At 37.8% G+C, this 18,799-nt stretch overlaps 1 protein-coding gene across 2 annotated transcripts in view; it reads left to right on the top strand.

Moving 5' to 3' along the window:
- Positions 1 to 17,088: 17,088 nt before the first annotated feature.
- CDH12 (cadherin 12) overlaps positions 17,089 to 18,799 on the top strand; it is a 307,444-nt gene continuing 305,733 nt past the window's right edge. For both annotated transcript variants that reach the window (XM_065905321.1, XM_065905320.1), the window contains exon 1: positions 17,089 to 17,319. In XM_065905321.1, the coding sequence (XP_065761393.1) occupies positions 17,089 to 17,319 (231 nt within the window). The remainder of the gene's footprint in view (positions 17,320 to 18,799) is intronic.

The following is an 18,799-nucleotide window of genomic DNA, read 5'->3' as shown; positions in this document are numbered from 1 at the left end:
AGACATGCCCAGCACCTGTCCAAGCCAATATTCGTCTATGTGTTCACACCAGAAAAGAAAGGACAATTTATTTATCATTTGAGAAAAAATCTGTGCAGAAGAGCAGTTGCCTAGGTGCTATAATCTACACACCACCTCCCCCTCATAATTTGGACTGTGGGCTCTAAGAATCTATCTCATCTCCTAAGTTTCAATGTTAACATATTTTTCACCTTCTTTAAGAGCATGACAACTTTTAAGAGAAAGGATAAAGGAAGAAAAAGAATAATAAAAGAAAAAAAGAAAGAGAAATGTGAGATCTGCTTCCTTGAGACCAGATACATCAAGATCCAAGATTAGAAACTGTCACAAAATTATGGCTTTTGTTTTTCTGTCTCTGTCACCCATCTGCCATCTCTAAGTGCTGAAAGTCAGAGCGGCATCTGCTGAAATACTGTATCCATTAATCATGAGCATAGGGAACATGTATAATCACACTGGAACATGACTTCAGAGCCTCTGATGATGTAGGTCAATGTAGATTAGTGTCTATGCCTCACTCTGGGGTGTGGTATGCTTCCTACTGTAGGTTGAAGAATATCTTCCCTTTTGAAACAATCAGGGGACATTATTTGAAAGCTCCTTTCTCAATTACAAAGAATAAATGATGCTTAAGGATGAAGGAAGCTCCCTAGACATCACAATGTTCCATTTAATATTCCTGTAAATTCCAAAATTATTGTTAAATGTTTCATGTATTTATTAATAAAAGAATTGAACAAACAGTATGATCTTATTGACATGGAAAATCTGACACATATCCAATTTTCAATGACTTCAAAGTTACCTTTCCACTGTACCTCTTGAAAAGCACTGTTCAAAGTATATTCAGACTGTAGAGATCAGCAAGCTGTGGACTTTTGGCCATAACCTGCTCAATGTCTGATTTTGTAAATATTGTCCTATTGGAACACACCCACATCCATCTGGTTGCATGCTGTTGATTTCTTTCAAGCTACAGTGGAAGTGATGGGTACTTATGACAGAGACCTTAAGACCCATAAGCCTAAAATATTTCTTATCTGGTCCACTATGTAAAATATTTGCCAGTCCCTAAATTATACTGTTAATAAAAATCTATCTGATACATGGATCCCAGTTTCCTCAATTATAGTTTATAGAATTGCATCATTTGTATGTAATTTTTTGGAAATAATGGTTTACCACTTCCTTTGATTTATGAGATTTAAAAAAGCTAAAAAATATCTTTTTCTGTGATTTCTTCACAGGCCTCACTTTTTGACAATCTTTCTTCTATTTACTTTCATTTGGGCTGTCTCCATTTGTATTTAATAACTCTTAGAAAAGTGGAAAATCTTTCTTGGCATATTGAAGTCTAAGGTCATGGGGCAATTGTCCATAGGAACACTGGACACACTTTGCTTCTATATTCTGGAAAAATATGAGTCAGTTTTGCATTCTAAATTTTCTAATGAGATACTGATATCAATAAAATTTTAGAAATCTGCAAATAGAAGAAAAATAAATGTAGCTGTGCTCTACAATCTTGTAAATCAATTCTAAATTTCCCATTGTAGCATACTTTAACATACAACACATAAGCAATATTTTAAATATGAGAATAAAATATTCAAATAATTATTAATACATCAGTATTATTTTCATTATCTCGGTAGTGAAAGCATGATGTAAATAGAAAATTGTGTCAGTTTGTTCAGTGACAGGCTACAGTGTTTAAAATTGTGCCTGGATAATACTAGGTGGTGAATAAACATTTGTATGTTGAAAAATTGAGCAAAAATCCAGATGTCAATATAAGTGATCTTATTTTTATGCCATATTTTTGAATTGTTGTACAAAGGGAATATACAATTTTCATAATCAAATATCAGTGATTATTTATTATAATAAAACTAACAGTATACTATGGAAGTAGTACTCTATAGTAAAATACTATTGCAAAAGGGATCAAGAATAAATTTCACATACACAGCTGGTACCTTGGTAAATAATATGTACCCTTCAACTGGTTAAATAATTGAATTATAAATAAAATATATTTCAATAAGTTAAACTATAGAGTGGTTCCCAAAAGAAGAGAATCCATTTATATCCTGTAGCATATGGAAGTCATAAAGGCCATGATGTATTATACAATGATATTTTAATAAATCAGGAGGGCAATACAATAATTTATAATTTAAATAAATATATATTTAAGTAGAGTGGGTTTTATAAATGAAAAAATGATAATGTGGCATATAGCAGAGAAGCCATAGCAATATGGAGAAGACTTTAAAGAGTATTATAGAAAAGTTTTGATGATTCTCATTTGAAGCTTTTTAATTAGGTACATTAAGAGACAGAGAGGAATCGGAGGTAAATCTAAGAGCAAAAAGTCTTGCAAACTTTGTACAATCTCAGTATTGTCTGAAATTACGGATTTAGGGAATACGTGCTGCTCATTGTTTTTCTTTTCCTCTGATAGCTCTTCTTCCTTTTCCACTCCAACCCCCACTATTTTTCTACTTGAAAAATTAAAATTCAATATTAATTTATGAACCTGAATATATCCCTCATTATCCCTCAAATAATTTGCAAGAAAACTTCTCTAGTATTTCATTAAGGTTTAGGAGTCAGCAACTCACTTTAAAATTAGTCAGTATATAGAAGTATTTTTTTAAATTAGAGATAATATATTTTCTTGGTTTCCAGAAATCCAATAGTTTTATAGCCTTAATTATTTCTGTGTTCTGAAATTTGTTCTGATATGAGGCTGGGTCATCCACTAAAATCCTCCAAATTAAAACCCATCTCCAAAATCTCCTTCCCTATTCCTTTCTGCCCTCCCCAGGCCCACCTACCTTTAGCCTACAGTGTCTGCTCACTGTCATGATGGTCTCGTAGTCAATACTTTCTTCCTTAAGGCATTCCTCTTAAAAATATAGTTTGTGCTAATCTCAGCCTCATTTTCTACTGAATTTAGTCCCTCTGGGATTCTGGTGAGTGAAACTCCTCACTGCATTAATATTAGTGTTATTTAAGTCTTTGTGGTTCTCCATAAAGATTAAAATGGTGTCTATTTTTGCAACCCAAGGGCTCTTTTGCTCACAGCAGATCAGGTTGCCTGGGGCATCTGTAAAGGTGCTTTCAGGGCTTAGTCTGGAAAGTAAGTCAAGGCATGGATTCAGACCTCTCTTTTACTCAAGTTCAACACCTCCATCTGGAAGAACGCACTACCTTTGTGTGTTGGAAGAATATCATGCATTAACAGTATACCCCACTGAATCAGAATGCAGTGTAAATGAGAACATGTAGGACTATCTCCAGCACTGATGAATTTCTGTAACCATTTAAAGGATGTACCTGATACTTTAGCTGGTCATGATGAAACCCAGTTCAGTAGAAGTGGTAAATCAGTGAACATCTTTTCAAATATAAGTCATAGGTGAGTATTGGGGTAGACTGATCACTATCATGTAAAATCTATTAGCAGGTGCATTGTGACTCTACTTGACTCAATTTATTTCAGGAAACAAAGGCAATTTCAGGGACCCTACATCCGGTCCAAAATCTTGACTATGAAGTTCTTCATTTGGTCATTTGCACTTGTCTTGTGACTATGTCTATCTGTATTTTGGTAATAGTTTTATTGTGATGTTATTTCCATACCACACAATTCACCCACTTGCACTATGCAATTCAGTGTTTTATTGGTATATTCCTGTGAGTATGCAAACATCATCATAATCTAATTTTAGATCTGTTTTGTACTTTCTGGAAGGAGTCCCAAACACATTAGCAATCAGTCCTCACACTTTACCTCAAGTACCAGCCTTGGGCAACCACTAATCTACTCTCTGTTTTTATAGATTTGCAGTTTGGAACACGTGGTCTCTCTGTGGCTAGTGTCTTTCTTTTAGCACAGGTTTTCAGTGTTCATCAATGCTGCAGCATATATCAGTATTCCACTCTTTTCAGCCCAAATAATATTCCATTGCTTGCTGCTGTAGAAATGAGGCAAAGATGGACCCTGTAAATTGGCTCCCAGTTTGTATAGAGTGGACACCTATTAACCCTAAAGCCATGTTTACAATAGCTACTTTGAAGCTTTCGTTTTCTCAGTTCACCATCTGAGCCCCTTCCAGGGCTAATTTCTCTGTTTCCCCCCCATGTGTGGGTCACATTTACGTGTTCCTTTGTAAGGGTTGAAGAGTGGACTTGATACATAATATACTGTAACAGCAGTAGTTACTGAAGCTCTAATCCCCTCCCCTGGCAGTTGCTCTTGCTGTTGTTTGCTTGGTCATTTATTTGTTTAGTGAATTAGATGAACTTATTTGGAAAAGTATATTACCTCCACAAAACGTGTGGTGTCTGATGTGCCTGTTCACTTTTGTTTCCTCTGGTCCATCCTTCAACCTGGCTCGCTATGGTATCGGTCCTGCATCCGCAGAAGCCGCCTGTCGGCCAGTGACTATGCTGCATGTAATGAATTTATACTTTTTTGCTCCATGTTTAGTTGGGACCTGGTACCTAAAATATTCTGCCCCTAATTGCTTTTATGAGGGCAGAGAAATGGGGATACACACATTCTCCATGACTGCAAGAGATGATTGATGTGAAGTTGTATTTAAGCTCCTTGTGCCAACAAACCACCCCTCCGCCCTGCACCCGCACCTGCCCATGTTGATGGTCTGAGTGCAGCTTGGGGAATTCCTTCATATCTGGTTGATCCCAGCAGTAATCTCTGGGGATGAATACAGCTTAGCACACATGCACAGCTTTCTACTCCCCAGAGTTGACTGACCCCAAAGGGCTCCTCTTTGTTGTCCTTTTCCTGGTTCTTGCTATTAAACTCTTGGGTGCTCTTCCATTCTGCTTGTATCATAGACTTACAAAATTCTTTGTTTCCCAGGTGGCACCAGAGATAAAGAACTCGCTTGCTGGTGCAGGAGACATAAGATATGCAGGTTCGATCCCTGGGTTGGGAAGATCCCCTGGAGGAGGGCAAGGCAACCCACCCCAGTATTCTTGCCTGGAGAATCCCATGGACAGAGGAGCCTGGCAGGCTACAGTCCATGGGGTCACAAAGAGCCGGGCTCAACTGAGCGACTTGGCATGCATGCATAATATCACCACTGTTGTCAACATCACTTTTAGACAAGGAGTTCACGTTCTGTTTGAAATGAAGTGTGTCCTCTCAGGTGCAGCCCTGGAGCTGTTTATCCTTTTGGCCTTCCTTTCCCTTGGTAATAATACCTGCAGCTCTGCAACAGCGAGGAACCAGCACCTGCTCTTCCTGTAGGGCATGGCCTCACGCTATGGAAATGCTACTGCCAGCTTTTTCCTCCCGGGATGAAATCCAAGGTTGAGACTAGGAGCTGGGCAAAGTGGGAACCTTCTGCTCTCTGGCTGCTTCTGCCCAAAGCAGAGCGCTTCTGTAACACAGACCTGGAACATGTACATTTAATAATATCATCTAAGAAAGCAGGTCATGGCTCAATGTCACAGACTCTTTCTGTTCTTACCAAGATGTAGTGTGTGCATGCCCAGTTGCCTCAGTCATGTCCGATTCTTTGCGACCCTGTGTAGCCCACCAGGCTCCTCTGTCCATGGGACTCTCCAGGCAAGAATACTGGGGTGGGTGGCCATGCCCTCCTCCAGGAGATCTTCCTGACCCAGAGATTGAACCCACATCTCTTGTGTCTCCTACATTGCAGGAGGATTCTATACCCACTGAGACACCTGGGAAGCCCACCAAGATGTAGTAGAGATACTCAAATGAATTCTTCTGTGTTTGCTGTATATGCTTAAGACAATTTCTAGCAATTTTAAATGATTGTTTTTAAATAATTTTCTTAGTAAAATTGCTGTTTTGCTTTGAAGAGTGTCTATTGAACCCCTCAATGTGCTATTCTGAAGTATAGAACTCCATACCCTATTTAGTTTTACCCATAGAATGTACACATTGTAATTTCCTTTTTTTACCCCCTTCTAATAGTGACTAGCACCATAAAATTGAAAATTCAGGGAGACTACTCAGGGGTGTGATGAAGTTTAGCATCCTTCAGACAATCTTGGCTCTTTTTCTAGAACTGGGATTTAATCCAGCCTTACTCTAAGCTGATTTTCTAAGCAGCTATCCATCAGTCCCTTGTGGCTGGCCTCTTGTAAGTTTTTCTCAATCTGTCAGAGCTAGAGCATTTTCCCTTATTTTGTTGATACAGAATTTCAATGCAATATAAGAATCCAAAATATTTTCCAACTTAAGACCTCCTTCTTCCAGACATCATGAAAGTGGTAATCAAAATGAATATCCTATTACTTTCAGCTTTGAATTATTACCATTACAAAAATTTCCATCATGTACAAGGCAGTATCTGAACAGAGGTTTCCCAGGTGCTGCAGTGATAAAGAACTGCTTGCCAATGCAGGAGATTCAAGAGAACTGGGTCTGATTCCTGGTTCATGAAGATCCTCAGGAGGAGAAAATGCCAACCCATTGCGTATTTTTGCCTGGAAAATCCATTGACAAAGGAGCCTGGCAGGCTATAGCCCATGGGGTCATAAAGAGTCTGACACAATTTAGCGACTGCACTCAGGTGCTCTGAACAGAACTCTAAAGTTTTTTTTTCTCCTGATCTTGTCCCTTTATTCCATGTAAATATCTCCTGTGTTTTTTAGAAAGTCAGTCAGTTCAGTCATTCAGTCGTGTCTGACTCTTTGTGACCCCATGGACTGCAGCATGCCAGGCTTCCTGTCCATCACCAACTCCTGGAGCTTGCTCAAACTCATGTCCATCAAGTTGTGATGCCATCCAAATATATCATCCTCTGTCTTCCCTTTCTCCTCCTATCTTCAATCTTTCCCAGCATCAGGGGCTTTTCCAAGGAGTCAGTTCTTCTCATCGGGTGGCCAAAGTACTAGAATTTCAGCTTCAGCATCAGTCCTTCCAATGAATATTCAGGGTTGATTTCCTTTAGGATGGACTGGTTGGATGTCCTTGCAGTCCAAGGGACTCTCAAAAGTCTTCTCGAATACCACAATTCAAAAGCATCAATTCTTTGGCACTCAGCTTTCTTTATAGTCCAACTCTCACATCCGTACATGACCACTGGAAAAACCATAGCTTTGACTAGATGGACCTTTGTAGGCAAACTAATGTCTCTACTTTTTAATATGCTGTCTAGTTTAGTCATAGCTTTTCTTCCAAGGAGCCAGCATGTTTTAATTTCAAGGCTGCAGTCACCATCTGCAGTGATTTTGGAGCCCAAGAAAAGAAAGTCTGTCACTGTTTCTATTGCTTACCTATCTGTTTGTTACGAAGTGATGGGACCTAATGCCATGATCTTAGTTTTTTGAATGTTGAGTTTTAAGCCAGATTTTTCACTCTCTTAAGAATTAAGTTTGTGCTGAAGCCTATTAACCAAATATTTCTTGTGAATGTTTGCATTAGGGTATTGTTTCATGTGGTAAATAAGTAAGCTCAAAATTCCTCAAACAGTGTAGCCTCATTTTTTAATATAATCATGTTGTAATATGATTCAGTTATATTTCTAGTCATTTTTTATTTATTTTCTAGGAATGAATAATTGCCTCTTTTTTGTATTAATCATTATTTCATCAACACACTTGAGAAGAAGCATGATTTTTTCTCTGTCATTTAAAAACATGCAATTCATTTGTTTTAATCCATTAATTTCTCCTCCTTGGTATTAATACCTCTTGGAATTTTTTTTTCTCTCCATTCTATTGTGCTGGAGATTCCCTTTGCCATTCTGTTTAAATATCATCATTACTGAATTCCTGGATTCCTTTTTTTTTTAATACACTTTATCTTTGAACATCTTTAAATTTACAGAAATATTGAAACAATATTTCCATAGTATTGAGAATACTATTCAGTAGTACAGAGAACACACATATATCCAATACCTCTAAGATAATATCTTACATTAACATGAAGCCTTTGTTACAATTAAATAATAAATATTAACACATTATTATTAACTGAAGTTCATACTTTATTCAAATTTTCTAAGTTCTTACCTGATGTCCTTTTCCTGTTCCAAAATCTCAACTATTACAACTTTTCATGGTTCCTTAGGCATCTCTTGCCCATGATAGCTTTCCATATTTCCCTGTTTTTTTTTATGACATTCAAAGTTTTGAAAAGTACTGCTCTGGCATTTTAGAAAATGTCATTCAGCCAGGACTTGTCTAATGTATCTCTCATGATGAGACTATTGTTACTGGTTTTTCAAGGAAGATCAAAGAGGTAAAGTGTCGTATCAGGACATGACATCAAGAGTGTTCTAACAATGCAGTTAAAACCATACCATGAAAGTGAATGTGTACTCAAATTTCTCTTCTGAGAGGGAAGAAGAGATTGTATTCCTTGTCATCCGTACTGGAAAGATGCCCATGCTGAGTTTCTCTTCTTTTCCCGTAATATTTTTTCTTAGCTTATTGGAGGTACCAGTATCATTTACACTATATAAGTAGCATATATACTATATATTTACAGCATGTTTATTGTGTACATATGTAGCTTCCCTGATGGTTCAGAAGGTAAAGAATCTGCCTGCAATGCAGGAGACCCAGGTTTGATCCCTTGGTTGGGACAATTCCCTGGAGGAGGGCATGGCAACCCACTCCAGGGGTTGCCTGGAGAACAGTGTTCTTGCCTGAAGAACACCATTGACAGAGCAACCTGTCAGGCTACAGTCCATGGGGTCACAAAGAGTCGGACATGACTGAGCGACTGACAATTTCACTTTCACTGTGGACAAGTACTATATACAGTAAAGAGTAGGGTCGGGATAAGTCAGATAATTTGAAAGTGAAGTCGCCCAGTCATGACCTACTCTGCAACTCCATGGACTGTAATCTGCCAGGCTCCTCCATCCATGTGATTTCCCCAGAAGGAATACTGGGTGGGTTGTCAGTTCCTTCTCCAGGGGATCTTCCCAACCCAGAGATCGAGCCCAGGTCTCCCACATTGCAGGCAGACTCTTTACCATCTGAGCCACCAGGATGAGTTAGAGAGCAAGGATTAATGAGCTTCACAAATCAAAATCATAAAATATTTATCACCTTCAAGCATCCTTATTTCACTTCTAAAAGAGAATGAAATGGGTTTACCACCCGTACTTCTCTACTCATTTGTGTCGTTTGTAAAATAGGAGAGTTGGGGTTAAGGATTTACTGCACCTGAGTCTAAATTTTACTTTTGGTGTGGGCTTACTAGGACCAACAGAGATGTGGTAGGAGTATTTGCTCATCTCAAAGGCATTCCAAGAGACAACTTGTTGGAAAGACCCTGATACTGGGAAAAATAGAAGGCAGGAGTAGAAGGAGATGACAGAGGACAAGATGGTTGGATGGCATCGGTGACTCAATAGACCTAAGTTTGAGCAAGCTCCAGGAGATGGTGAAGGACAGGGAAGACTGAGGTGCTGTAACCCATGGGGTCACAAAAAGTCGGACACAATTGACTAAACATGAGCAATATGGTCATATATCAAAACAGAGGAAACGCTGCTGCTGCTGCCAAGTCGCTTCAGTTGTGTCCAACTCTGTGCGACCCCATAGACGGCAGCCCACCAGGCTCCCTGTCCCTGGGATTCTCCAGGTAAGAACACTGGAGTGGGTTGCCATTTCCTTCTCCAATGCATGAAGGTGAAAAGTGAAAGTGAAGTTGCTCAGTCCTGTCCAACCCTTAGCGACCCCATGGACTGCAGCCCACCAGGCTCCTCGATCCATGGGATTTTCCAGGCAATGGGGTGCCATTGCCTTCTCCAGAGGATACTTAGATATATGTAAAGTTTATAAAACTATGAATTATTTACTTTTATATAAAATACAAATTATATTTTATACAAACATGTAAATCATGGTTATATAAAATATTTAACAAGTACTCTTGAGAAATTAATTCATAGGCATAGTCACTATTAAAGAGTTACCCATTTTGCAGTTAGCCTTAGAATGTTACACACAACTGAGAACTACTTTTATCTGTCAGCCTAATAAGACCTCTTGTAATATAGACACTTTCAGAGTAATTCACATATAATAGATCCCTTTTCAGGAAGTATTCTTAAAAACAAACACACCCAAAATTTAAAAAACAAGCACACCCCAAAAAACAAAAACTACAGAACCCATAGCCTTTGGGTATCTCTCAGTTTTGAAGACACACAATGGGAAAGCTGTCAGTGGGTATTTCACATCTGAGTATCCCCCGGCTTTGATATATGACCATGGTTTAAAATTCCCCTTCTGCTAAAAGCAGTGTTTGGCTCCTGGGGCTCATCTGCGGACTTGGAAAGTCTTTGGAAAGCCACTTTGGCTCCACAAAAGTTTAGGAATAATAGACAAATATAAAATTTTAAACACTGTGCCCGAAATCCAGTAGAGGGAATAAAACGCATCTCTGGTGATGTTCTTTGTAGCACATACGTCTTCTTTAAAGTTCACATGGTTCCATAGGGTGCTGACACCTCAGAACAAGACTCTATTCTTATTCTTATAACAGCACCATTGGTTTCGGGGCAAGTGCACCCAGGTTGATGACTCCACATAGTTTTTCCTTGTAATTTTGGCTACATTTCATACCCGGGGGAGTTGTTCGTCTTTCACTTAAGAACCGGAGTCCTTCAATCTCCTTGCATTACATTTGTCGTGATATAACACTTTAAAAGCTCCCTGGCTGACAACTGTTGCCGGAGGCTGGGATCTGCTGGGAGTGGCATCACCACTGAAAATAATATCTGCCCCCTCCTAACTAAAGTACCACAATGTTATAGTCTTGGAGTGGATTTTAGGATCATAATGCGATAACATGAGTTAGGAAATACAAGTGTACACACATTCTAATTGAGTGATGAGATTAGCATATATTGTGTTTCTTCATGCATATAGCTGTACAGACTTAAGAATGATGTTGATTGCGCCCCCACAATTCAAATGCTGCTTGACAGTTATCTAGCAGAAAACTATGCTATGACTTCATTAGAAATTAGTCCCCAGACCTCTCTTATTCCAAAGCCTATCTTTTAATTTACTTATTTTATTACGATTTTTTTTTTTCTTTTTTAACTATACCAAGGGACTTTCCAGGTGGTGCTAGTTGTAAAGAACCTGCCTGCCAATACAGGAGACAACAGAGACTCGGGGTCAATCCCTGGGTCGGGAAGCTCCCCTGGAGGAGTAAGTGGCAATCCACTGCAGTATTCTTGCCTGGAGAATCCCATGGACAGAGGAGTCTGGGGAGGGTACAGTCCATAGGGTCGCAGAGTCCATCATGACTGAAGTGACTTCGCATGCAACGATACCAGTATTGGACGTGACCCCTGAATTCAGGGTCTTCACTTTGGTCCCACACGCTGACCACTTATGTGATTGACCCCAGATGGCACCGTCAGTTCAGTCTAAGTGGGAAGAAGCTGGACATCTGGAAAGGACCTTATCTTCCTGTCGACTTTGGATCACCTGGCCTGCCCAGCTCCTTGCTGGGTGGATTAGCAGAACTGTTGTGCAGTTTCTGAATTTTCAGTCACCATCTAATCCTGTTAGCTCAGTAGCCATGCCAGTTACAGCTTTTTATTTTCTTTTATCCTTCTCTGCCTAGAATTATGTGTCTATTTTTCACACCTTAGTTGGGTGAGGGCTGGGAGTCCTGAACCTCCTAACTTCAGAGGAACTATGTTGACCTGATTGCTTCAAATCTAATTTCACAGAAGATCTAAGTGAGTCTAAGAAAGTTTATGCTGCCCAATATTGAAATATGTACTCAATTTGGAAAATGAATTTGGAACTCAGGTCTTTAAGCTCATACTCATTCTCTTACGGGGATTTGAAGCCCTTAAATCCTCATGTATTTATGGATCATTGTGTAGTGTAGAATAGAATCCAAAGGCATGGACTCCTGATTCAGACTGCCCAAATTCAAACACACCACCTGCGTGCTTGACTGTGGACAACCGTCAAGTCATTTAGATTCTTTGTTTCTCCATTCTATCTGTCAGATGGGTATCATAGCTCCTCCTTCACAGAACAATTGGACTGATACAGAACACATAACATTATATGGAACATAGTAAGTTTTCAGTAAAAGTTAGCTACCAGCATTCAATGACTTACTCGCTCACACTTAACAGATATGTGTTTGGGACTTACCATGTGCCATTGTGGATGCCAGGAACAGAACAGCTGAGAACGGCTGACAATAGAGTCATCACTGCTATGCTCTTAGCCCTTTGTCACTCTACTCAGAAAACTGGAAACATAATCATACAAATACACCTATAATACAAATTATTATGTTGTTGTTATCATTTATCAATAAAGGTTTTGAGAGAAGGAGAGAATGGCTAGGGTCTAGAGTGATGCAGAGGAAGATTGTGCAGTTCATGAAGTGTTAAGCTCATGAACATCATAAAAGGCATGGCTTTTAAGATCTACTCTCTTAGCAACTTCCAGATACACACTACAGCGTTAACTACAATCATCTGTCTATATGTTGCACCCCAGTGTGCAGAGAGAAGGCTTCACAAAGTTAATTACAGATCTTTCTATTCCAGTGTGGTATTTGAGTTCCTAAAAAGCTTTGCCTTCTGCAGAATTCGTATTAAAACAGCAATATCCATGGCAAAGGATAAGATTATGTGCGTATCTCTCAGACCTGTATGGCCACCCATTACCATCCTAATGAAAATAACAGCAAAACTATTCATAAATAAATATTCCTCTGAATATAAAAATGTAACAAAAAAGGAGAAAGTAGTTTGATGGCAAGGATGTGAGTAAGGAACAGTCTACTTAGAGAAAGAGGGAAATAAAGGAGAATGCATAAAAAAAGTACAAGAATACAGCGGGCTGAGTACAATGTGTGTCCAGAGAGAATCAAAGGATAGAACAAGATGTGGGCACCAGGTGAGGGAAATGGGGGGATATTGTACCACGATGTGGCTCCATTTAACTTCAGCCTTGTGACAATGTTTTGCATTTAGGGGCTGTTTTTGGTGATGTTAATCTATCTTTAAGGTGTTGTGGAATTAGATTATAAAAAACATTCTTTCTATGTTACTTTCATGTTCTTCTTCAATTATTAATAATTTATGAGCTAATCCCCTCAAATAAACAGGGGTTATTGGGTAACAAAGGGGGAAGCCATAAGCTATTTAGAGTTTCTGAAAGACTTCTCTAAAAGGAGGTCCAAACTCAGATTTTGGATCCTCAACTATCAAGGGTAATGGGTAGCTGGACCTATGCTGATGATGCTGATGATGGAATATAGCTACCTGTCCAATATAAAAAATGTAGGATGTAAAATAGAAAGATGCTTGTTTAAAGAGATAACTTTAGGAGTCAATACTCACTAAAGTTTGAATCTTTGTCCCTCACACCTCCCCCAAAAAAAAGTGGAGGAGAAAAAAAATCAATGAAGCACAAAGGCAAAAAGACAACCTAATTACATGTAATAGACTAGGTTTGGAAAGTTAGAGTTCCTGCCATCCATATTTTCTCCTTATGTTTATCTCCCCATTTGTTCTGTAAATGCTGGGAGTAGGCTTGGCATGAGTAGGGGAAGAAGCATGGACAAAACAGAAAGTTCAATGTTCAGAAAGTTTAGATGTCAGTGTTAGTAATTTAAACTTGAAAACAGCTGAGGAAAGCATGTGCATTATTTTTACACAGGTTTAATGCATATAGTTGCAAATATCCTTTGACATCCCAATATATTGTCATACAAACATGATACAGTTTGTGCTGGATATTCTGTTCTGAATATTAAAATATATATGACTTAAGTAGAAAGCACAGTTGTGATTTAAACTCATATTTAAGTCAGTGCTACATGGTAGAAAACAATGCAAGTCACATATGCAAGCTGCATCTATAATTGTAATTTTCTAGTAATCACATTAAAAAAGGAAAATAAGTAGGTCAAATTAATGTAATAGTTTGTATTTATTTAACCTTCTGATTGAGGGCAGGAGAAAAGAGGTCAACAGACAAAGAGATGATTGGATGACATCACCCACTCAATTGGCATAAGTTTGAGCATACTCTGGGAGATGATGAAAGACAGGGAAGCCTGGCATGCTGCAGTCCATGGGATCGCAAAGAGTCAGACATAACTTAGCGAGTCAACAACAAACCTTCTTTACCCAAACTATTAGGATGTCAACAAAAAATAAACGTTGAAATCAATAATGAGCTCTTTTACATTCTTTTTGTAGTAATTTTTTGAAATGTGGTATATAAGTGAAAAGTTAGAGGACATCTCAATATCGAATTGCCAGATTTCAACTCCAGAGCCACATATGGCTAGTGGTTCCTATATTGGACAATATAAGTCTAAGCTAACTTTTTACGAACATTATTTTGCCAGAATGAAAGGATGCAATAAAATATATACAGTTCATGTTTTTGTTAGTAGTTAGCAGGTGCATCCCTTCAGGCCAGAGGAAAAAAACTAGATCCTACTTTATTTCTCCTTTTGAGAGTGTCATTGTAGGGTGCTCTCAGTATAACTTTTAGACCCTCCCCATTTCACATCTTATTTTCAGTGAAATGCTCCCACATTTTTTACATTCGAATATATGTAAAGAATGCATTATACTTTATATTATACATAGCTGAATAATCACTAAACCAAACTGCAACTGAAAGGTTGACAAAATGCCCTGTGTTATAGGCATATGATTAAACATAAGTTGATTTTTTTTTTTTTAGTTGTCTTGTTTTGGAAGCATTGTATATAATTTCTGACCTCTGAAATTCTTGATCTTTGGAAACCTCTGGAAGGCTGTGGGCAATTGTCCCCTAGTGCCAATGCGTGAAGCTCTCCTGGCTAAAGCCACATTTTTCCCTTGCTGCTTGAAGAATATAAAGTTGCTCTTGTTTTTAATTCTCATTGAAACTGTCACCGATGGCAGACTTTGTCTAATTTTAGTTCTGACCACTTAAATTTTGCCATCAGGATATTCTATTTGTTTTCCTTTTTCCACAGCATTGGTAAATTTGCCCTCATTTATGTATTTGACTCTATTTATTTTCCATTCCTGATTTTGGAAAGATCAGAATCATGTCTGTTTCCTTACCTACTGTATTACAAAGAACTTAGTACATCTTAGACACTCAAACCTTAGATAAGTGAATGAAAAAAGTGTTTGTTGTAAGGAAAATGTTCAAAGCTCAGTTTTACCTAAATGCAAAGTAGAGATTATCCATTTAGTAAGTGATGCCATCCAACCATCTCATTGTCTGCCATCCTCTTCTCCTTTTGCCTTTAATCTTTCCCAGCATCAAGGTCTTTTCTAATGAGTCAGCTCTTCTCATCAGGTAGCCAAAGTTTTGGAGCTTCATCTTCAGTGTCAATGCTTCCAGTGAATGTTCTTTCATGCATGGTCCTATGCTTCCTATTCTCTAACTTCAGATAATTTTTTGTTTCTTTAAAACTGCTTTGTCTTTTCCTTATTCTCTAAATCTGTGCTTCTCAGTCTTGATCTATTCTGCTCCTTCCAGGGGATATTTGGCAATGACTAGAGACATTTTTTGGTTATCACAACTAGCAGTGGGGGAGGATGCCACTGTCATCCCCTGAGTGAAGGAAACGGGGCATTTCTAGGATTCATAAATGTACATGCTGGCCCCCAGCAACAAAGAGTCATCCAACCCCAGATGTCAGTTGTCCTAAGGCTATGAAATCCTACTCTCAGTTCACCTTAAAAAGCATAATCTCAGTAAAGAATTCTAATTCAAAAAGATGTATGCTTCCCAATATCTATAGCAGCACTAATTACAAGAACCAAGATGTGGAAGCAACATAAGTGTCCATTGACATGAATGAATAAAGGAGATGTGATATATGTAGATATATCTATCTACATATATATATATATATATAGATAGATACCTATATATATATGCAATGAAATATTATTCAGCCATAAAAAAGAACGAGATACTGTCATTTGCAGCAATAATGCAATCATCATACATATCCCTAGTGCGTTCAGTGATAAGAATCTACCTGCAATGCAGGAGACATGGGTTTAATCCATGGGTCTGGAAGATCCCCTGGAGAAGGAAATGGCAACCCACTCCAGTATCTTTCCTGGGAAAACCCATGGACAGAAGAGCCTGGCAGGCTACAGTCCATGAGGTCACAAAAGAGTTGGGCATGACCTAGAGATTAAATAGCAATAAAGGAGAGCCATACTAAGTGAAGTAAGTCAGAGAGAGAAAGACAAATATCATATAATATCCCTTATATAGAGAATCTAGAAAAAGTGATACAAGTGAACTTATTTACAAAACAGAAATAGACTCATGGACATAGAAAACAAGCATGGTTACCAGAGGGGGATGAGGTGGGGGGAGATGAATTGGCAATTTGACGTTAAATTTAAAAAATAAAATATACTGTATATAAAATGAGCATACAATAAGGACCTACTATATAACACAGTGAACTATATTTAATTTCTTAGAATAACCTATAATAGAAAAAGTATATTAAAAAGTATATGTCTAACTGAATTATTTTGTTGTACACCTGAAACATTGCAAATTGACTATACTTCAGTAAAAAAAAAAATAGTGATCTCTGTTTTACTCTTAAATGGTTATTAAATTTAAAAAATGATTGCTTCTATTTATGATAGATTTTTGCTTTATTGTGATTCATACTTTTTCAAGTCAGTGAAAAACACTTAGGTATTTTATCCAAGTTAACAGGTTAAATAGCAGTGATCATTTACTAATATAATTCTTTTAAAGACTTTTCTCTGTTTCCTTCAATGTTGGCAGATATAATGAGAGTTTTGATGACTATCATCATGTAATTCTATCAATTTAACGTATCTTTGTTAATCTGTTTTATAGGTCCCTTTAGATGGAATATAATATAGCAGAAGCATTTTCATCAAAAGGATTAATGCCTGCATTATCATCTCTGCAATAAAACAGAAAGCTAAGTGGTGGAGGCCACAGACACCTCAAACCTGGATTCCACAATTCTACATTAAGTGCTGGGGTTTTTATTACTCTGCTGTAGGAAAGCTTTTGCCAATGCTTACAAGGAACTGTTTATCCCTGCTGCTCTGGGTCCTGTTTGATGGAGGTCTCCTAACACCACTTCAACCTCAGCCACAGCAGACTTTAGCCACTGAACCAAGAGAGAATGTTATCCACCTGCCAGGACGACGATCACATGTCCACCGAGTTAAACGTGGCTGGGTATGGAATCAATTTTTTGTGCTGGAGGAATACATGGGCTCCGAGCCTCAGTATGTGGGAAAGGTAATGACGTGTTTCTTTTGCCAACAACTTGATAGCGAGGGGGCTTATGCATTGTGTATTGTGTATGGATGTTTTGCACAGGAGTTGAACAAACCAGTGAGTAGAACACTGGAATTGAAATCAAGAGACCTGGTTTCTCTTCCTGACTCAATGACCCGGGTAAGCTTTGGACTATCATTTCATCCCTCTTTGCTTCAATTCTCCTTGGCTATTTTAATGAAGTTAGTATATATTATATTGCTATTTTTGACATTATTCACCAAAGTCATGAAGTTAATATGTTTAAATGTAACTGAAAGTGTTAGTATAGTACATTATTGGCCATATCCATTCTGGAATTGTTTACCAGCAAGAAACACAGGAAAAAATCAGGAGATATAAGTATTCTAAATTGTTCATATCTTTGAATGACAAGAATATCTACATTGCCCTCCCCTTAAAAAATAGGACATATCACTTACATTATGGTTCTGGTGTACAGATGGTCCCAGATTTACAGTGGTTTGACTTAAGATTTTTTAACTTTACAATGTTGCAAAAGCAATACGCATCCCGTACCTACACAGCCAATCTGTTTTTCACTTTTACTACAGTATTTAATAAGCTGCATGAGACAGTCAGCACTTGATTATAAAATAGACTTTGTGCTAGATGATTTCCTGACTGTTGGTTAATGTAAGTGCTTTGAGAATGTTTAAGTCTGTCAGACTAAGTAATGATATTCAGTAGGGTAAGTGTATTAAATGCATTTCAACTTAACAATGTTTTCAATTGACAATGGCTTTATTGGGATGTAGCTCTGGTCTAAGTTGAGGAAGATCTGTATTTGATTTGGTTTGCTTATTCTTTAAAGTAATTCCTTTATTATAGGTTATTTATTTATTTATTAATTTTTTAATGTGCTGGGTCTTCACTGCTGCATGGAGGCTTTGGTTGACTAGTCTATAGCTATGGTCATGGACTTCTAATTGTTGTGACTTCTCTTGTTGTGGAGCATGGGTTCTAGGACACGCGGGCTCAGTAATTGCAGGTACATGGGCTTAATTGCCTTTTTTCATGTGGGATCTTTCTGGACCAGGGATCAAACCAGAGTTCCCTGCATTGTCTATTTTGGATTCTCAATCACTGGCCCACTAGGAGGCACTCTTTATTATAGGTTTTGTAAGGTATTTATAAAGGTGTTTATGGCCAAAGTAATAAATGTTGGAACCCAAATAAATACACATCAATCTCAACACAATATGCAAATTTTAGTCTCATAGTTTAAAATTTTTTTTTCCACAAAATGTTAACTATGTGTTTCAACAGATTTATGCTTTACTGTTATTATTCTTACATCAACTTTGGAGCCATATCTGTCATAGACCTTATCAATGACACCAGAGTTTTTTTCAGGAAAATGCATATTTTATTTATTTTCATTTTGCTAATTCCAGGGGTTTTTTTTTTTTCTAAAAGATTTTGCTATGGTTTTAATAAA

The sequence above is a fragment of the Muntiacus reevesi genome, chromosome 14 (genome assembly GCF_963930625.1).
Source record: "Muntiacus reevesi chromosome 14, mMunRee1.1, whole genome shotgun sequence".
NCBI classification, from domain to species: domain Eukaryota; kingdom Metazoa; phylum Chordata; class Mammalia; order Artiodactyla; family Cervidae; genus Muntiacus; species Muntiacus reevesi.
The sequence above is the reverse complement of the archived record's forward strand: the minus strand, read 5'-3'. Positions and strand labels throughout refer to the sequence as shown.